This window comes from Clarias gariepinus, chromosome 20 (genome assembly GCF_024256425.1).
Source record: "Clarias gariepinus isolate MV-2021 ecotype Netherlands chromosome 20, CGAR_prim_01v2, whole genome shotgun sequence".
NCBI classification, from domain to species: domain Eukaryota; kingdom Metazoa; phylum Chordata; class Actinopteri; order Siluriformes; family Clariidae; genus Clarias; species Clarias gariepinus.
Window position 1 is genome coordinate 12,621,503 of NC_071119.1, and position 22,832 is coordinate 12,644,334.

Sequence of the window (22,832 nt, forward strand, 5' to 3'; positions counted from 1 at the left end):
TACACTGCCTTTATCTTTTATTACCATTCACAATGTGGTCTCCCAGAACCATTCTAAAACAATTTCAGTCCTGCGGAAGAAAAACTCTATAGACATTATAACTTAGTCATTCAGTATATTCAGGTCATCAGCTGACTTAATATTTTTGCCACATAACATCTGTTGAGTCTAGACCTAACCAAATAAGGGGAACCCCAGATCATAACACTGACTCCAGAGGCTGGTACAGTGAGCACCTTGCATGATGGGTGCATGGCTTTATGCGCTTCCCTTCTTACCCTGACACACCCATTGTTCTGGACTCCCTTAAAATACAAATACGTACAAAGCATTGTCACTGTACTGAAAGCTGGCTAGGTTGCACATTCATCCAGGAGCTGATCAAAACTTGACTGCGTCAGTGGAAATTCAAGCAAAGCGGGTTTTCAAAATAATTTTTTTTTGTGGGGTTTTGGTATTTTGTGCAAGCTTTAGTGAAGTCATAGCACCAAGGGTCCCAAGAAAGTCAGCAAGAATGGTTGCAAGAAGAAAAGGGTGACACTTTCAGTTTTGTTTTTAAAGCAGATAAATCATGCCAAAAGGAATCAAAAATTTATATTAAGTGACGTTTAATGTTTATTTTTTTATATTTTATTTCATTTACATTAGTCTTTTTACAATGTTTTGATTGGTTTTATATGCAAAAATATAATTATAGTGTTGCAATTGGGTAATATTGGTAATATTTAGGGTGTCCGGAATGGATTCTTCGCATTTACATTGATTCCTATGGGAAAATTCGTTTTACATTATGAATTTTTCGCCTTAACAGCTCACCTCCAGAACGAATTAAATTCGTATGCAAAGGTTCTGCATTAGAGTCGTAATTAAAGTTGTAATTAGAGGTTTGGGTGGGCGGCGAAGGATTTTCACATTTTAACCCTAACCAGAGCCTTAAGTTTGGAAATGTCCTAATACATTACATCTGAATAGGACCAGCGACTAGGTGGACTTATTTATTTATTTATTTATTTATTCATTTATTTATTTTTTTATAATAATTGGATTCTGGATATCATCCTTCTGTTATGGTGTACAGAGATCTGTGTGTAAAAATAATGACAGGCAGATGTGATATTTTAATACTTTAAAACCAGTAAGCTCAGGTAGTGTTTGACTGAGACTGGATGATTAACAGCAAACAGTTCTGTTTGTAATGTTTAGTTTGCTAAATGAGAGTCTGCGATAGCAAATATACATTCTGTTGGCTTACATGTTGTAGAAAAAAAAATTGTGTGTGTGTGTGTGTGTGTACTTACTGTATGGCACACACTCATACTGAACCTCCAGGTATTTGTATGTTCCAGGACACGGATCGGGAAAAACATCTGGGCCTGCAACCACTGCGCACTGGGTCCTGTTATTACACCTGAGAGAGCCAGAGAGAGAGAGAGAGAGAGAGAGAGAGAGAGAGTGAGAGAGGGAGTGAAAGGGAAGAATGAGAGGGTCCCAGAGAGAAAAGAGAGACAGAGAGAGAGAGAGAGAGAGAGAGAAGGAACAAAAAAAAGAAACAGCGAGTAGGGAGAGAGCAAAGACAGTAAAATGGAGAAAGAGAATGAGAAAAAGGAAGAGGGTAAATTGAGGTACATTGAGATGGACGGGCAGAAAATGAAAGAGAGGGAGAGAGAGAGAAGGGGAAAATAAAGAAATCGAGAAAGAGGACAGGGCAGATGAAATGTTGAATAGAAAGCATAGAAGGAGAGGAAGAAGGAAAGAAAGAAGGGGAAAAAAAAGAAAGAGATAAAAAGGCAATACAACGTAAAAGTAGAAAGAAGAAGAAAGAAAGGAAAAATAGGGAGTAGACAGGAGAGTGATTAAGAGAAGGAAGAGAAAAACAGTTTTGTGTCAGATTCAGTGAGGCTGACGTTGTGATACACACACACACACACACACACACACACACACACACACACACACACACACAAACATTAAGCACACATACTTACTGTATACTTCCAAATATATGGTGTGTGTGTGTGTGTGTGTGTGTGTGTGTGTGTGTGTGTGTGTGTGTATGTGTGTGTGTGTTTCTTTCCCTTGCTCCCACCATTTTTTTGCACGTGTGTAAATAAAAAACACACCACACAGAAACCGGGGCACAGAAGCTGCAACACACACACACACACACATACACATACAGAGAGAGAGAGAGAGAGAGAGAGAGAGAGACAGAAATCGAAGATGTCTTTACACTCAGCTTTATATCTCTCTCTGCATGTTACCATGGAAACCCCCCAGTCCGAATCCAGAGGGGTGCATCAAAATGCACACAAACATACAAATGCACACAGTTTGACACACACATTCACACCCACCTAATCTCTCTCTCACATACACACACACACTCTCACTCTCACTCCTTCTTTCTTTCTTTCTTTCTTTCACACACACACTATATTTTATATATCTTATAAAACTCCTGTCAGAGAGACAGAAAACAGAAAAAGTATTAAGTCCCTGTGTGTGTGTGTGTGAGTGTGTGTGTGTGTACTAATTGCACTGCTCAGTGAGTGAGACAGTCACACTCCCAGAGTGCCATGGGGCATCTCTGGTTTCCGGGGCGACAGCTCTCATGTGGCTCTGCTCTGTTATGACCTAATTTAGTGAGAGGGAGGGAGAGAGACAATTATTCTCCACTCTGTATACACAGGTATTTACATCTCCTGAAAGGCGCTCTCTCAATTTCCTCTATCACGTACACACACACACACACACACACACACAAGCACAATCACAGAATATTTAGACCTGCCAGTTCTCAGCGAGTGTTTGATCAGAGGAGCTGCCAAAAGACGCTGACTGAGTAAAGTCGACAAAGAGGAACTAGCACAGTGAGCGTGCGCCTGTGTATGTGTGCCTGCGCGTGCGTGTGTGTGTGTTTGCTGTGTGTGTGTGTGTGTGGTCACTATGGGAGTGAGGGGGCTTGAAGAGCTTGACTTTGAATGAATGTTTTATGATTCAGAGAGAGAAATGATGCGATGATATGTGTACGTCCTCCTACACACACATACATGCACACACACACACACACACACACACAATTTTGTCATGTTTTTGCTTTTGGAAGTCAATTTTACACAGCGAAGTACGTAACGTAGTGATATTCTGTTTAGCGCTGATTATAATTATAATTAGAGTCTATATATAAATCTAGTCATAGGCTTTACGTAACAATTTGCCACCACATCTGAGGTAAATATCGACGTTCCGAACAATTCTGTTTTGTTCTCATTCTCAGAGTGTGCACTAAACAGCTAGCAAAAAAATAAAACAGCTATGCGCTAGCTAGATAAAGTCTTAGATATTAGCTAGTTTTCATACTCAAGGTTTATTTTCGTAGTTACCTAGCAACCGAGTTCTCCCAACCTCAACCGCTAGAGCGGCGAGAGTTTAAGATAAAAAATCTGAAATCTCAGTTGTTGCCAGAAATATTAGAGGAAGTAATTTCTGTTCCGTGTTCAAGGCAATAAAAAATAACAAGCCAAGAGACTCCTAAATGCTAAAAGTGCAGAGTCTACACTTTTAGTCAATCTTGATTTATATATATATATTAAACACAGCACAGCTTAGTGGTTAGCACTGTCACGTTGCACCTCCAGGGTCGAGGGTTCAATTCCCGCCTCAGGTCTGTACAGTATGTATGGAGTTTGCCTCTGATTAGTGGCTTTCCTCCAGGTACTCCGGTTTCCTCCCACAGTCCAAAGACATGCAGATATAGGGAAATTGGCGTTCGAAAACTGCACGTGTGTGAATGAGTTTGTGTATGTCATACAAATATTCCATCCTTTTTTTTTTCAAATTCATTTCCATATTTTATGTTTATTCTGAAAATGTGCTTTGCAACATTGACAATTGGTAATAAGGCTATATAGTATATTAAACTGGATTGATTGATTGATTGATTGATTGATCGATTGATTACAAGATTTTCCCAAAGGAACAACATTATTTACAGTGTTGCCCCAGAAGAGATTCTGAATCAAAGTTATCAGTAGATGTTATCCAAATCATATCATATTCCTCATATCAGAGACCGGGGCTGTGTCCCAAACCACATCATCCTACACTACCCAGCAGGAATGTTTCAGGGTAACATTAATTTGACAGTGTTACTAATAATTGGCCCACTGTTGATATTAGGTTGATTGAGGAAATTATGTTAAACCAACGTCAAATTTTTTTTGATCAAGGATGATGTTTTTGCATTCTATTGAAGTGATTTTTTGATTTAACAGGTCCGCAGTAATCAGGCCTGGTTGTGGCAAGTGGAATTTAACTCAGCTTTTTTTTTCTCCATTATTTAAAAACTGCATTTTGTATTTCTTGAGTTATCTTTGTGTAATATTAAAATTAGTTTGATGATCTGATTCAGTAAAGTGTTTTTTTTTAAGGCAGGGAACTTGAACACTCATCTTAACTGTCACAACACTAAGTGCTAAACTCTTGTCCAAAAGAGAACCTGCCTAGTGAAAGCACAAATATTGCTTTTTCAATCAATAGTAAAACACTTGAGAACAATTTACCAACCCATTAAACTGGGAAGCAGCGAGGACAAAAACCCATTTCGAAAATTTGTGCAGTTTGGACCATATCACGCTAAAGTAGTGCAGCTCTCGTGTATGAGTGTGACATAACCAGGTCATGAGAAGTATCATTTTCTGCTTTTACATCCTGGTGTTGCTTAATGATCTTTAGTGTCACTTCCAAATTTTTCCTTTGCTGCCTCCTACGAAACTACAGAGTGTGTATAAGAGGCAGGAGATACACACGCGGTGTGTGGAAAGCTGTTGTGTTCATGTTTACAAAACAGCTTTCCAGCCCCATGAGCAGCAGCATTACTCTTCAACCTTAAACACTGTATAGAATGCAGAGAAATGTGTTCAGGCTTCAATAAAATGTCCTTTACAACTGGAAGAATCGACTGCTGCCCAATGTCAAAAGCATTCTTTGCCTTGGCAACATGTTTAGCCACCGAGCATGATGTTTTAATGCAGTGACATTAACTGAAGTTGCAGACTTTAGCGACTGCCTCTGACTGACTTGTTCAGATCTTCTCCTCTCAAAATAATCTCCTGGCCTGTCCTTCAGAGTAGGATGTTTAGTCTCCCCTTGCCAAAGTAACTTTGAAGGCTTCACAGACTCATTTCCAAGCTTCTCCCCACACTTCACACACTAGAGATTTGGAGAATTAGCATCCCAAGAAGCGATGGCGCCGTATCTAATGCAGCTGTTTTTTATCATTTCTTTAAAATTTTGCTTTTTTCTTCTCAGTTTCTCCCTCAATTCTCCACAGTCTGTGGGCCCTGGTAAAAAAAAAGTTTGTTGGTGTAATTTGTTTCTTCATTTTCTCATTCATTTTTTTCTCTTACTAGCCGGCTAGTTTTTCATCCGCTAAAAATGATCACAGACCTTGCATACATACTGTACATATGACCCAGTGGTGATGTCACAAGTCAAATGTTTTCTTTGTATATTTAATTTCTAACCTTTTTTTTTTTTGGGTAGGATCTTAATTTTTTCCCTGATTTAGTCAGATCAAAGTCCCACCTGCCATTTCTCCCACATCAAGGCTACGGAGAGGGCAAAGACTATCATGTGTTTCTTCTGAACCACACAATACCACCGAATGCTGTAGATCCGTGATTGATGTGAGAGCGCTGAGAGAGCTCGACCAATCAGCTCTCTCTCTAGGCTCCAGGCTTTGGGAGGCTACAGCATCTCCCGAGATTTGAACTTGCAATCTTGTGAACACTTTACCGCTGCATCAATCAGGGCTCTATTTTCTAATCTTTCAATAAAATGATACTGGATTATTGTACATTTTGCTTCAAGATTTATCTGAATTTTCTTGTGGTTTGCAATGAAGTTTGATATTTCCAAGAAAATAAATAACACAACAAAATGCAGTGAGCCTACATTTACCTTTCCCTCAATTCCTAAAATTTTTAAGGCCCATTTCGACCCTACACATGGCCTGGCATACCAAGTCTGGTATACAGGCCCTGGGAGTTGGGAACCCCTACAGTACTTTACACCACTAATACTAAACATTGAGCATAATAAAAATACTCACACCACAGCTTTCCTGCCCAAACAGCAACTGCATTACCATACAATAAACTAACCCCAAAAATTACCAAAACTGTTTCGCTATGACAGCTAACATAACAGCTTAACTAAACTTCCTCAAATTTGCGTCATTACCATTCAAACTTGTGTCAGCACTTCATTTTGCTGTGGTAAGCAAAGCTGTTATGATGGTACCTACAGTACCCTAATACAAATTGTGAATGGTAGACTAGTAATAATACTGCTAATTGACTTATGTAAGCTTAAAAAGGTAATAAACTTGCAAAGAACCTCAAAAAAGTGGATTAAGGGCTCAAACATTTCAATTAAAAGGGGTAGCCACACTGTGTTTAATGTACAATTTGATCCTTCTCTCTATATACTGTACCTTCTACCAATACTAGTGAGGTCCCTACTGTATATAAGTATCTTTCTCCCATCAGTCAACTGCAGGACTGTGACCTAACCAGTCCTTGCACCTATCTCTTACCCAACAGGGGACTGCTTAACCCAGAGCATGCTGGTTTAAGGTCCAGCCAGGGACAGATGTCGTTAGTAAGGCTGTAAAGTGTTGTAAGGGATCCCCCTGGAATGGCCATTCCCTCTTAGTCAAGATTAACTTTGGATGTGCCAATTGCCATAAATGTAAAGTACAGTAAATGCTAAATATATTAAAGGAAATAAAATTAATTAAATTAAAGCACAAACATGGTGACAGGAAGCACATGCAAAAAGCATCAAAGGTGGAAAAGGCTGCAGAGGCCGCACCACTGGAAACACAAAACAGAATTTACCAATTTCAGATAAATTATCTAAAGAAAATGCTTGAAGAAGGTTTCCACAGAGAGGAAGAACTTCATGTGAAGATGTTCACAAAATGCGAAGCCATGGAATTACTTTAGATTAGCCTTTATTAAAAAAGGTTCTCTTGGAGCCTTAATGTATTGCTTACACAAGGATATTAGATGCTATATGCAATACTATTGACAATGTTTTAATAGATTATTGAACCACAACCTTGGTGTAGACTCAACACTTGCATGTATCTGTAGGTTACTTTATTATAAAGTAAAGTAAGTTTGAAGTTATTTCTTACACTTTTGAGCCACAAGAGAAGATGGACTAATAGGTCACGCAGGACAGTGACATTACAGGTCATTGCACCTAAGTTCTACCTAACTGCAAAAACTGTAGCCTGCTGGTTCTTGTATGAATCTCTTACTGTTCAGACAGGACAGTGTCAGGAACCAGTCTGTGCACCATTCTCAACCTACCAGCCAAATGGTGAAACCAGAGCATGCTGGATCTACAGTAGGATTGGCCGGGCCAACCTGGCTTCGGAATGGGTGTGAAAACGCAAAAAGAGGAACGATTTACAGATTAGCATGTCATCCTTTCACTGGGCCCATGCTAATCTTCTCTGTATCGATCCAGTGTTAGCGTATGCCCTTGAAACAAGGACCCCATCCCGTTGGCCAAAGACCTCTCTGAGAAGGACTGCGACTTAAGGAGGCACTTGAAGCAGGGAAGGTGTCAAAGTGTCCTTCAGGCAACGATATGACCACTGACAGACATTTAAACCCGGCAAGCCAGATGCTGTTTACTAATAAGTCTCAGTATCTTTGCGAAGGGTCGAGGCCTTGGCCACCAGATGCACCCTTTTTTATCAGTACTGGTCGTTGCTTATGTGGACCCCTGTAATGGTTAGACAAGACAATAACATGAATAGTCCATACGACTATCTTTCACCAAACAGCAGACTACAGAAGCCAGAACATGCTGTTGTTGCGCCCAGCTGTTGTTGTGACATTATTCACAGCTCTGCTTAACAGCTGCTTTGTTCTTGTACACACTTACAGCTCTTTTTTACACAATTTGTACTGTTAAATTACACAATTTCATTTTTGAAACTTCATTCTCATCCCAAGACTATCTCACATTTTCTAGGCCATATCAACTATTAAGTTTAACACGCCTCCACACTCCAGATTTTGACCTTTGTGCCTCAAAACATTTGGAATGAAATTCTAAATGAATTACTAAAAACGGCCCAAAATGTCCTGCCTTTTTTAGCTAGATGCTCAATTTTGTAGCAGCATTTGACATGAAAGCTGAAGAGAGCAACGTGTTAACACTAACTTTGGCCAAACCTGCGGGTAAACATGGATGTATAGTACTCTGCAAATGTCTTAAGCCACCCCACATTTCTTCAAATTTTGCATTAAAAGTGCCAGACTTTCTCGTATTTTTATGTAGTCTTGACAAATAGTTTCCCAGACCTCCTGAACGATGTTTATGCCTCTCATTTTCCATTCGGTCCCTGTACCTGACCAGTTTCAGAAAAATGTTTTTTGTGGTTTGTTAAGACACACTGTGCCTTATGGATCAAATTCTGCATAAAAAACATGTAATTTAAGGAATGAACCAGCAGTGTTGGGGGATAACGCATTACAAAGTACTAGGATTAATTTTTTAATGTAATTTTTTAAACGCATTAGGTCCACTATTTAAGTACGTCATTACAGTCAAAAGACAATTAAACAGATGATAAAGAAAATAATATATTTGTGTAACTTGTATACAACATAATGATATTTCCAGGAAAAAACTGAGAATGACAGAACAGTGTGTTTTGGTAAGGAAATTTGCAAATAATACTGTATGTGATGCAGTTTTAAATCAGGCATTACCAAGTACCCGATTTCAAAAGAGGATTTTCTGTTGCCCGCAATCTTATTACCGCTTTCTGTCTTATTAGCGCTATGTCTCCTCAGTCCCTGCTGTGCAGGTGTGTAACTACGATTCGAGGAAAAATGGACGCCTCACTATTGATTTGCACGCAAGAAGAGAAGTGTGCAGCGATTTGTGACTTGTTCGAGACGGGCATCGGAACAACTGTCGACACTCTGCAAACACTTTGTTTTGAGATGTGAAAGTGCCCTCCCTATAGTCCTGATCTCACTCCATGGGACTTTCACCTGTTTGGTCCCCTGACAGCAGCCCTGCGAGGACAAAGATTCAGGCTCACAGCTCAGCCTAAAACATTTTATAATAAGGGGAATACAGTACGGAAGAAACCTTGAGGACAGGTGGACAAAGCGGACTAAAAAGCATGGAGATCATGTTGAATAATTGTGTATTTGTCTTTTCTAAAAGTTCGTTAAAATAAATTCTACAACTTTTTTTCCCATGTGGAATGAGCCAAAAAACACCTAGCATTTGAAGAGAAGCATGTTTCTTACTGTGTGTTAAACATAAAAATCTAGTCTTTAGCCAAATGACGAAAAAAAATCATTCAGTCTGATTCCGAGTACAAAATGCTCAGGCTGCACTAATCATAACAAGTTGAATCTGACCTTGTGATTTTCTAATCCTAGCAGAAAATCAACCTCACCGAACACAAAATATACCCATCTAGCCCAGAGGTGATTGCTTTAACACTGCGTGGGATGTGGCAAAGAAAAGTTTCTATATTAAATGTAAACATGTCTTCATTTAATTGGGGTTTGTACTGAGCTTGTCATGTCCGGATGCATGGCTTCTCCGTGTGCTGTTTGGTAGACGTCTCAAAGGGTCGGAACCTACAGTAGTAACCAATATAGTCAAACTGTAAGGAAAATGACTGAAACGTAAACATATTAAGTGCGCGTCGGTCGCACTCTACTGACTCTACTCTCGGTGCAGCAGGAGTGATCGGTGGTCGGATTGATGAGTTTTACATTAGTACAGTTTTATTCAATTTTATACCTGCAATTGTTGAACAATGTTAAATAAACACCCAAAAGTATTACCAATATTACTAATTTCTAACACTATAAATATATCTTTGCATATAAAAACAATCAAAACATTTTAAAAGGACACGTAAATGAAGTAAAATATAAAACACTGTAAATAGACATTTAAACCCCACTTAAGCTTAATTTAAGATTCCACTGCTTAAAAAAACTAACTTAAAGTGACCACTTTTTCTTCTTGCCACCGTCCTTGCTAACATTCTTGGACCCCATGGTGCTACTGTGCGTCTTTATTTAAACTGGCACAAAATACAAAAAAGCAACAAAAGATTATGTTAAACAAGTTTCGAACGCTCCTGGATGTTCGCGTAACTTAGTACATTAATCTCATGCTTAAGTTTTAACAAACACCTCTATTTACATTATCAAAGCTGAAACGCACACCTTGCCTTAGGTTGGCATCCAAAGAGCGCAGCTAAGAACGTACTGGCATGTGAAACAAGAATCAGGATTGAGTTGTGATTGCACAAGGGACTAAAGTATGTTTTATAAATAATAAGCTACCGATGATCTTCTTTTGACTCGCACTCTACTGACTGCTGGAGAACATCAGAAAACTCTTGGTACCAGGCAGAGACAACAGCGGTAGGCTGGGAGAGATGGCGATAAATGAGCTAGCTATCTAATTTAACTTGCTTGCACATCTGCCTAAATGATGTATAAATTAACAGTATAATTGATCAGATTAAGTCTCAGCTTGGTTTGAGTATAGAAACTCTCCTGGGGTCTTCACACACTAGAGTTTAAACTCTCTAGAGAATACTTTAGTTAAATTGCTGACTCAAATTAAGGGATAATAGTCCGGGTGGAATGTTTGCCTTGAAAGTATATTAAAAAATTAATTATTGTGGAAAGCAGAAAAATGCAGATGTACAGCACTTTCACCAACAAGCCAGGGAAGTCTGTATGACACATTAGCACTTCTAACAAAAAAAAATTATGAATTGATTGATTGATGCGGGGCCCATGGCTTATGTCCATCAAAGTCCCTACACAGCAGCAACCTCATTTCCCCTCTCGTTTGTACCAACCTCTCAACAGTCACTTCTTACTGTTTTTTTTTTTTTTTTTTTTTTTGCCTAAATGGTCACTGTGTGGCATAAATAATAATAATAATAATAAAAAAATATTTCTCTAAAACTGGACTGGAAATGAGAACCAAAACCTTAACCAAAAACACTGCAATCTTTTTCCCCATTACTATGAAATAATTCATGAAATTCATATTATTATATGAATATATGATTTTTATGCTTATTTCTGGTGAAATGATACTAAAATGTTACCAGTTTTTAGTAATTAATTTCTTGAAAAAAAAACTTAACGTAACTATACTGTGTGTCAATAGAACAACATATTTTTTCATTTGCAATTTTAGGAACATTTGGCTAGAATTTTTTTTGCTTTGTTGTAATCTTACTTTAAGAAATTATAGACCGTTGGATAAATTCAAGAATATTTCACATCTTAAGATGTCATTCCTGTGCAGTGAATGAAAGGCAAAAAAAAATCCTTCAGGAAGCCTGAAGAACTATCCCTCAAGGGTGCATAAAAAATACAAGAAACTCTTTGGAAGCGAAATATGAAGAAAAGAGTGGTGGTTCAAGACCTTTGCACAGTACTGAAGCTCTCACTACCTCCTTCTGTCAAATTAAGCTACTTAGATCGCGGACACTACTAACATTGTCGATCTCATAATGAAAAAGTCTTTTGATGCTTTTAGGATCTAAAACTCGAAAGAAAAATGCAGACCAACATCAATCAGCCGTGATATTAAAATCTCCTGCTAAATATTGTGTAGGTCTCCCTTATGCTGCCAAAACAGTTCTGACCCGTATGGAATATTTTAATGAAAGAGTAATCAAGATAAATGAGGTATAATCTAAGTGTGAGGCCTAATCAACACAACATAAGGACTACGAATGATTATCATAAGTGTGGTGTGTATACCCACACACTGAGTGATCTGTGTTATTAGAACTGATTAAGTTGTTATTCAAACACACGTATGGAGGTGTTCAAGTCAAACCGGGACTTTTGATGATGCAGAATAGCAGAATTAATTTCTGTATATAATCCCCTGACACACTAATGCACTTATCCCAGTGTTTCACTGGTGCCTGGATGCCATCAAAGTTAAAGTTTTTTCGATACACCAGAATCGTGCTCGGATGCCTGTTTTACGACTGAAACGCTGGCCTCCCTGGAACTCCTCTTATGGCCCAAACATGTGGAAATGGCTTGGAGCGACAGGTATATATGGCGATAACTCCCAGTTAAGTTCGTGTAACGTGCAAGCCATGTTAATGAATGATTGTGTGTACAGTTCCCATAGACAAATGGGTCTCGTCTGGAAGTTAGCGAAAAGCTATTCGCTGATTTTCAAGGATCAGGCATTCCACTCCCTGAATGTTCATGGGAATGACTGCACTGGCCTCCGCACCACCTCGGCCAGGATCAACATCCACAGATGTTTGGCCTTCTTTAAAACGTTTGCGCTATTCAAATCTTTTACTGCGGCTAGGAGTCTCATTAAACTGTGCTTGAAGTCTTCTGTAAATGTCAGTCGGTTTTACGGCTTCATTCACGAGGAATTTTAGCAGAAGTCCTGGTTTGACTTGAACGCCCCTTGTCTCTTGTGCCACCATTAACATTTGTAAGGAGGACACAAGACAAATATGTAAAGAACAGAAAACGAGTACAGTTTATAAATGATGATCTTTGCTACCAAGAAACTTGACTTCTTCAATCTGATGGTTTAATTTCCTTAAACTCCATGAAGACACGGTTTGACCAGGTTGGAATGGAAGAACTCAGATGACCTCAACCCATAAGCACACATGATGGTCAGGTGTTCACAAATTATTAACGACGTAATACTAAAGAAAACATCACTGTATGTACAGTATGTTTGTTTGTTTGTTTGTTTGTTTGTTTGTTTTGTAATTGCAAAAATATTGCGCTCTGGAGATCACATTAAATATTTCAGGAAAAGCTTATTACAGTTGTTGTTTTTTCCCCCTCTCAAAGATGCCGCATTGTGGCGAACTTCTACACACGTTTTACATTTACATTTATTCATTTGGCACACGCCTTTATCCAAAGCGCTTTGCAAGTGAGGCAGAAAAGAATCCAAGTGTCGAGTTGTTCGAGGACTTGACAGCTTTACAAGTGCTGCAGAACATTTTGCAAATCCCTTTATATTGGGAGAAAAAAAAAATCTCAGACATAAGAGGAGAAAAATGTCAGACACCATGAACTTCTGTCTCCTTGGGCAAGGCCTTCCTTTTCTCCTACTTTGTTCTTCTGCTTGTGTGTGTGTGTGTGTGTGTGTGTGTGTGTGTGTGTGTGTGTGTGTGTGTGTGTGTGTGTGTTAGTTGCTGGCAGGCGTATCAACTGTATACATGAATGCATTATACTTTCTTGCATGACTTCTCTAGAGAGAATTTCAGCGTGACTACTCATCATTCTACAGCACTAACACATGGATTTTTCATCTTTATACCAGTTTCGTAAAAAAAAAAAAAAAAAAAAAAAGAAAAGAAAACTTGAAAAAAGCTTTGAGTACTGAGAATCACGCCTGGGAGTGTGCAATAACACTGTGTAAGCAATTGTTTCCTGTAGCTTGACTTGTTAGGGATCACGCTTCTTCTCCCAACATCAGGGCTTCGATTTCCACAAGCTGATGAAATTGCAAATGAGAACTGTACAAGTCCATTTTGTTCTTCTGCAAATACCACATTCTTGTGATCTAATAATGCATTAGTAATTCTACCTTTTCAAACAGATCTTGCAAAAAAAAAAAAAAAAAGAATTAATATTGGTAAAATAAAAGGTGCATTCCAGTCAAACTCCAAAGAAAAATGACTTTGAAAAGAAGTTGTAATGATCTTCTCAGCCTCCGAAGACAATTTGAAAAACGCCGTGTATGACAGATTGCTTGGCAAATGTGTGCGTATTCTTCTTGACATTTAAACAATATCACACGAGCGACTGTGCTGCTGTACAAAATAGCAGCACGGCTGTGAGTCGCCTCTAGGTGGAAGGCATGTAAGCACAGTGGTGCTGATATCGGGTACAGCGGTAGTCTTGCTCGTGCCATTTTGCTTTCATATGCATGGCAATTCTATGAACAAGATATTTATAACGAGTAACATTTTAGACACAATCTGGGCAAATACTCATTTTACATATATTTTCTGTATCCCGACAGAAGGAACAGCTGGTTAGAGCTTTGCGTGTTGCTCATAGTAAGCGTAGTAGCCATTTAAGTAAAAGAATCAGAATTTTCTATAATAAACACAGACATATTTGTCACACTTTAATGATTCAAACTAATTTTAATATTACCTAACCAAATACTTAACCAATATAAACTGGCCCTATGCAAAAAAAAAAGTAATTGCCCCCGAAATTTAATAACTTGTTCTGTCACCCTAAGTCTTTCCCAGCGCTGTGGAAGAATTTTGACCCACTCTTCTCTTCAGCCACATTGGATGGCTTTCTTTAGCCGTTTCTAAACACATTGTTTAAGGATCTCAATCAGATTAAGTTCAGACGTTGACTAGGCCAATACAGGAACCTTATTTTGTATTTTTGTAAACTATTCAGAGATGAACTTGCTGGTTTTTTAGATAATTGTTCTTCTGCATAACCCAAGTGCACATGAGCTTAAGGTGCCATAAACTAAAATACTTTGTTTCCAATATGTTTTTGAATTTCTTTAGATCGTGGCATAATGTATTTATGAAACTGATAAACACTTGTCATCCACTACCACCGATGTAACATGTCTAGGGCTACTTCTCCTGTTCAAATGCACCCTGAACCATATAGTGGACTATCTAGCACAACTCCCTGGATTAGGAAACTGCATAATGTAACATATTATACATTACGTCACTTTGCCTCCACTGGTCACTTTACCTCCACTTTGTCATTTTAATTGTTTACTTGTACCACAGTGTACTAGGAAACAGTTGTTAAATCGTATTACGGGTTCTTTATACTGTAAATTTAAGATTCGATTCTATTTTTTTTATTTTAATTATCTTTTATTGTATTTATTTATTTACTATTATTATTATTATTATTATTATTATTATTATTTTATTGATCTATTTATTTATTTGACCTTTTACCGTAATTTTATTGTTCACAGCCCTTCTATTTCCTTGTTTTCGAGAAGCTAAGACTAAATACGACTTTTATTGTACCTAGGTATATATGAAAATAAGAATCTTGAGTCTTGAATCTTGTTATAAGATCTTTTCTCATAATGCAATGGTCCGCTTTGTTAGACAGATTCAATTTATGTGATTTCTTGATTCAACAGGTCTGGCAGTAATTACAGTAGGTAGACAACCAGTCTTACCACCGCGGCAAAACAACAGCGGCCGAAATAAATCAGTTAATGTAATCACATAAAATAATCTACATCCTAGATATAAAGGTGTACATTTACTTTGCCTAAATTCGATGCAAATAAGAAGCGCCTAAATTTAATTTAAATTTTAAATTTGTATTCTTATTTTAGTACTGTGATTGTAAATTTGTTTAATGTTTCACTTGTATTTCATATGGTTTTGCCAGCGGTGGTACAGCGCAACAGGGGTCATTATTTATTAAAGGAAATGATGATGATCATAACAGCCTACTGCATTTCATTCTTATAATAACGCAAAAACACAAGCGGGGCTAAATGACATCGACATCTGCGGACGCAGTAGCACATCCTGACAGTGTTTTAATTTATGGTCATTTAGTTCCATTTTTTTCAGTTAATACTACAAATTTAAAGAACACAAAATATAAGATGACACGTGTAGCTTTTCTAATTACACATGATAAAACCTAAAGGCTCACTGAGTTAACGTTTACGTTGCTTAAATTCAATCCTAATAAGACTTTATTTAATTTAAATTCTAAATTTATACTGTAATTTTAGTACTGTGATAACGAATTCATTAATTACAGTGTTTCACTTAATTTTATCTGTAACTACGTGCCTGAGGCCTCAGTCTATAGTTATATAGCGCCACTCAGCGGGAAAAGCCAGCAAACGCACAAACCCAAATGCCGTCGCCGTGAGGCATGGCGGTAAAAGTACAGTAGAATACCGCTTGTCTACCATCTGTAGGCCTGGGTGTGACAAGTGCAACTCAGCTTTCCAAAAATATGGTTCATTACAGTTCATTCATAATTTCAAAGGGTTAGGGGGGAATTACTTTTCCTTTTTTTGTAGCCTTCCTCTCTTACTCTTTAAATCAAAAAAACTAAATTTAACCCCAATCATAAAATTAAATCATATGTTGTTCCTACCACAATAATATGTTGTTCAAACGTTCTACTCTGACCTCATGTTTATTTTACGTGGGTTTTCTTCCGCGTCCTTTTAAAAGCATGAATGAATTCCGATTGGCTGCTTTAAAGTTGAATTCAGATTAATACTTTAGATCAGATACTTTAAAGTTACCTCTAAGTGTGAACGAGTGTTTAAATATGTATATGTGCCTCCATCGTGCTTTGTGATGGACAGGCATTCCATTCTGCGTAAATCCACCAGCATTCCCGAGATCACTGATGATCATGACTACGATAACGCTCTTACTGAAGATGAATTAATGACGAATGCAATAAAACCTGGTCCTGTGAGTCACGTTAGCTCTTTAAGAATTTTAAAATAATAGCGAGTTGTTCCGGAGGTGGGACCGGTAAGTCTTTTGAAGCCGATTAACATGAGACATGACGGCTTCTTCTCACCTTTTGTTCAGTAAGGACATTGGAGACGGCTCTGCTGAGACTGACTTCTTAATTTATTTCAAACACAAGCAACGTGAATGAAAAGCCCGATAACGCACTGAACTATGGTTAGCTATGTGTTACATTCTGTCAGAATCCTGACAGGCCTCTCACTGTTATGAAAACAGTGACAGGAAATTTTGTTCAGCGGACATTTTACCTTGTAATATATATATATATATATATATATATATATATATATATATATAGACCTAGTCGCTCCTCCACACCCAGAAAGTTATGCACTATGTGCTCTGGGACTGCTCCTAACACCATCATGTTTGACATGTTAAAGAGCTTTAATATGTGCTTAAGTGTTGTAACAATTTGCATTTTGTTTTGTTTTTTTAAATGCTGTATGTTAACCCACTGGCCAGTTTAATAGAAACACCTGTGCTTGTTTTCATCTTCATCATCTTTTATACCGCTTATCATGTGTACAGACACACAGGGGCCTAAAGCCTATCCAAGGGGCACTAGGGTGCCAATCCATCACACACACAATCGAAAATTTGGAAATGGCAATTAACCTGACCTGCATGTCTTTGGACTGTGGGATGGGAAGCATGGGCAGAGCATGCAGACTCCACACACACAGACCTGAGGTGGGGATCGAACCCTTGATGCTGGAAATGTGAGGCTACAGTGCTAACCACTACTCCATGTACACGTTCTCATTGATGCAATTATGATCGGATCTGCTGATTATGTGGCAGCAGCACAGAAACAGGACAAGTGCTTCTGTTCATGCTCGCATCAAACATCAGCATGGGGAAAACATGTGACTTTAACCGTGGCATGATTGCTGCCGCCAGATGGGCTTGTTTGTGTGTTTCAGAAACTGCTGATCCCCACACATTTTCCACACTGTAGAGTGGGGCTGCATGATTCTTGCAAAAAAAAAATCAAGATTTTTCTCCATGGGAACCAAGATCACGATTTTCTCATACAGTATAATTCTCTCTTCTTAAAAAAAAAAAAAAAAAAAACATAGTAAAACCATAGTTTATCTTCCTATTGTTCATTCATCTTCATCTTCTGATTGACTGGTATTGAGCGAGCACAGATTAGTTGTAGTGATCATGCACAGGAAAGAAAGTGGACATTTTTTGACGGCAAAGTAGGCGTTTAACCAAATAATAAGTAAGTAAATAAATAAATAAATATATATATAAAATGAGCACAAAACACAAAGTTCTCAAAAGCTAACGTTCCCAACTTCACCACGTGAATTGATTAGATTTAACTTCCTCGTTAATAAGGAAGAGAGATGAGATTTTAGTTTTTAAAGAAACCAGTGCCAAAGGAATCATAAATTAAAGTTAAGTGAGGTTTAATATACAGTATATTTATTTAATTTACATGTCTTTTCTAAATGTTTTTGTTGTTTTTATATGCAAAAATATTATAGTGTTGTAAATTTGTAATATTGGTAATATTTTTGGATGGATGGAGCGGATTATCTGCATTTACATTATTTCCTATGGGAAAATGTGTTTCACAATACGAAATTTCGTCTTAAATCGGAGTCATACAGAAATGAGATCGCATGTATGTATGAATTGAGCTCATCATGAAAGATTTTTTTTTATCAATTGTGCAGCCCTACTGTAGCATTTACACATCATGGTAAAAAAAAAAAATAGCCCATAATATATATAGTCTATAGTAACTGAAATAAGTGCTATTTCCAATCGTGGTGAGCAGAAAGATAATCCCGAATGCACGACACATTAAACTACAAAAATAAAACAGCACACTGTGTCCATACTGAGAACTATATTGCATTTTGGGACATGGATAATCAAACGGCTGCTGACACACATACTGTAATATATCATTTCATTTCATACTTCACGTTTCAGTCATACTGCTGTTGTTATACCCACACACAATATTTTTACACTTCTATATTTTTATACCTCCACCCACCATCCATCTAGGAACATCGGTTCCCAACTAGGGACCGTGGAGACCAATGGGGACCATTCTATTTATTTCCACTCGCACGACCGTGCCCGGTCGGTCAACACTCTCACACACTACAGCAAGTTAGGAAGGCCAATTATCCTAATCTGCATGTTTTTGGACTGCAGGAGAAAACCAGTGGAAACCCACCAAGCACAGGGAGGACATGCATACTCCATGCACACAGACTCAACTCGGAAATCAAACCCAAGACCTGGAGGTGCTGCCCACTAAGCCCCCGTGTCATTCTATTATTCGTATTTCTATTTCAATTCTGTTTTATTTGGAAACATTTGTAAATTTGTAAATTTCCAGCAATTTTTTCATTATTATTGGTATTGAAAATTCTATCTTAAGGTTACTTGTACTGTAATTGTATTTTAGTTAATTTTTTTTTTATTGTTGTTTGCGAAATCTTTCTATTTTAAGTTACCAACAGTCGTATAAGTATTTCGCGGGATATCCTACTGTGTACAGTATAGTTGTGTACGTGACAAATAAAATTAGACTTTGAATTTGTGTGTTTATAAACAGGTCATCTCAATTTATCTCTTCTCCAGCTTCTGATTGGCTGATATTGTTCATCTTTATATAATAATTTAAGCGCAAATACAAAGTTTTATGCTTTTGTCAGTAAAAACTAAAGGGAAAGTTTTTGCCAATTTGGCATCCGCATCATAAATCCATGACCCCAATCTGTCTTTTAGGGACTTTTAGCCCACACTAGGGTCTCTTTATACCAACTGTACATGGAATAAATACCAGCGCTGTTAAAGAACTGTTTCTGATCCCTTTGTGATACAATTTTAAGAAAGTCATAATAAAGCTATTAGAAATTTAAGCATTGATTAAAGTCATAGTGTTGTCATGTCGTGAGTGATCATACATCACACCACAGTTGTGGATAAGCTCGTAATATCTCTGCTTAGTTCCTACAGTCACGCTATACACAAGTTAGTTTCTACCAGGCGATACTACACAGCGCTCTCCAGTGGGAATAAACCAAATACGCTAAACAGACAGGGGTGTTCGTGCGCACCATTCAGATTTCAAATGAGAAAATAACTGTACAGAAAGTCAATTTGGCTGTGAAATTGTATTAGTAAGGCTAATTAAAACACCTACTGCCGAAATAGAGTGGAACCGTTTCTACAGAGTTCTAATCTGAAAACATTTAAGGAGACACTTTGAAGGGGGACGATGCCTTTGAGGGTCATACTCAGGATCAGTACAGTGTTCGCTTGCAATCCTGTAGTACTTCAGGTTCATAAATAAAGCATTTTACAGACAAAATTATTATTACTCCTGTTTTTTTTTTTTTCCTAGCAAAGTGATGAACAGAGTTCATTTGAAATCCGGAAACAAGATTAATTTATTCATTTTGATGAAAATCTCTGCATGCACACAGCCAGCTTAGATACTCATCCTCCTAGTAATAAATCTGATCAATCAGTTCTAGCGGAATTCAATTATAAGCTAGAAACTATAATGAAAATAGATAGAAAGCTGCACTTTTTTATTCCGAAAGGCTTTTCTGTGCGAGTCTGTTGATTCTCCATCAATGTTCCCGGCTTCATCCGCGGCCCATCCTGATAAACCTTAGGTTTAAACCTCTCTCGATTGATCACTTTCTAATTACCTTTTCTTATTGATTATGGCATCAAAGCCGCTGGCGGCAGCACACAATGACACACACACACACACACACACACATGTGCACGTACGCTCAGCATCGAACAAATTAGCTCAGACTAAAAAAAAAAAGACTCAAAGGTCAGACAAAATGAGAGACAGCGAGAGAAAGAGAGAGAGAGAGAGAGAGAGAGAAGAAGACAGAGCAATATGAGTTTGAGAGAGACAAGAGGAAAGAGAAAGAGAGAGAGAGATGAGGTGGGGAATGATAAATGATGTGCAATGCCAACTGCTGTTTCTATAAAAAGCAGCGAGGCAAAGAGAGAAAGATGGAGAGAAGTGAGGTGACAGAACGAAGGAAGCCCTTTTCCTCGCCGCCCTTTTCTCCTCATTTGATCCCTCAAGCAAATCCCTCGGAGTGTGCAATTTCTACAATATTAGTAACTACAATTCAAAGACACATTCACCTTCCACGTGTCTGACAGACAGCTGGTGATTTATCTTGTAAGCCCGGCGTGAAAGTTTGCAATATTTTCGACGGCGCCTGCCAAAATAGCACATGCCCCGGTAATGTGAAGCTCTAGGGTTTGGGTCCACGCGATAAGCTGCAGCCTTACACAAAATAATGGCATTACTGCATTATTTTTCATTCATATTCCAGCTTTAACAAAAGGACACTGTGAAAAGCGTGTTAAATTCAAAAATAGCTTTAAAAGCTTTTTTTTTTTTAACACACTAGTTATAGGAGCTTATTGTGGGCTGAGCCTGATGTTAAATTTTATTCACATTACAAATTAAACGGAACAGAATGAACAGGTGGCGGGACGGCTGTCTAAAAAAAAAAAAAAGACATCAGACATTAGTCATAATGTTGCAGCCGAGACAAGCAACATTATCTTCATAAGACATTACATTTCTGTAATGTAGAGAAACAGAACTTCTGCCAGTTGAGGCTCTGAGATGCTAACCATGGTTGAGGCTAGTCTCTTAGGCAACACCCTTAACCCTATACCCAAACAAATTTATTCTGTCGTTGCCAGTCCCAATGCCCAGATGAGAAAGGAGAAGGGTTGGGCATCGCCCTGACAACCCATTACTGCTATTGAAATGATGTCACATGATTTTCTCAGCTGCATGAGAGAACAAAAACAAAAAATACCAATGCAAATAATATAGTGCAAATAAACTGCAGTATCACTGTGTAAGTCTAATTATTAAATGCAATAAGGACCTTTTTTTTTTTACATTACATTTAGGCATTTGGCAGACGCTCCTATCCAGAGCGACTTACATTTTTATCTCATTATACATCTGAGCAGTTGAGGGTTAAGGGCCTTGCTCAAGGGCCCAACAGTGGCAACTTGGTGGTTGTGGGGTTTGAACCTGGGATCTTCCGAACCGTAGTCCAATGCCTTAACCACTGAGCTACCCCTGGTCCCAATTTTCAGTTTGGGAAATAATTTTTTTTTGTAATGTACACACAAATGATGATGACAAAACTATTTCAAACTGCTACTGTACATATGCTTTATACTTATGTCTTATAAGCTTTGACCTTGTACAGTTTGGGCTAAATGTGACAGTGAACACATTGCAAAAAGAGCGAAAACATTAAAAAAATGTGTGGTTTTGTCATGTATAATATCAGTGATGCAAAACTACCAGCTAGACATAATATTGGCTGCTGTGATTGAACCAAATGTGTTCATTGTATTTTTGGAGAATGTTGAAGCAAAAATAAAAGTTTCCCCAACAGTCATGGACTTCTATGTTAGTGTTATGTTGTTATATACTGAATAACATTTAAACTAGTAGAGAAGGAGGCTGATTTTTTTGCATGCAGTGGTTGGGTTGTATGGGGAGTAGGGGTTAAGGTCTTGTGATCTGACAGGCTTTACCACTAACAATAACGATAAAACAATTTTGACATAGTATGTGGCCATTTCGGCTTTTTAACGCCCTTGTGACTAAAAGAAAACCTGCATAGAATATTCTTGACCAGTTTACAACCCTTTATGTATCTTTCGCAAAAAGCTGCCAGAATGGATTCATCTCGTTTCGCCCCACTATCGTCTTAATATAATAGTTTACTTTTTGGTGTTTCCATGGGAATTAGACCACTGGATGAAACACCAAATCATAGAGTCTTTAACCTAATTTATGGGTTTAGATCAGATTCTAATAATCATAAAAAAAGGCCATACATTATCATTATAATAACAGCGCACAGACTTTCACCACTGTTGCTAGGCTATACGGGAAGAACCAGCTCTCTCCCTCGTTCCCTAAGGAGTATCGCACATTCTCTGAACGTTTGCCTATTAATCCGGACATTGTCCGAACCAGAAACGTAGCAATCATGTATTATGCATGTATTATCTTAAGCACAAACATGAACGTGAAAAATCCAATTGGAAAATTGATATGTGTGTCTGTAAGAAAAGGAGGCATATATTAGTGCAAAAGTGTGTTAAAAACCCATGCCATGTGTGAATGTGTTACAGAAGTGAGATGGAACCTGTGTGT

General features: G+C 37.9%; 1 protein-coding gene and 1 non-coding gene across 4 annotated transcripts in view; both read right to left on the bottom strand.

Annotated features, from left to right (window-relative positions):
- The window catches only part of adgrl3.1 (adhesion G protein-coupled receptor L3.1), a 192,976-nt gene that overhangs the window by 115,891 nt on the left and 54,253 nt on the right, over positions 1-22,832 (bottom strand). For all 3 annotated transcript variants that reach the window (XM_053479673.1, XM_053479672.1, XM_053479671.1), the window contains exon 4: positions 1,299-1,408. In XM_053479673.1, coding sequence (XP_053335648.1) covers positions 1,299-1,408 — 110 coding nt within the window. The remainder of the gene's footprint in view (positions 1-1,298; positions 1,409-22,832) is intronic.
- Positions 7,466-7,570, bottom strand: LOC128508893 (U6 spliceosomal RNA). The gene has a single exon (XR_008355967.1). It is a non-coding gene; the product is annotated as a U6 spliceosomal RNA (small nuclear RNA).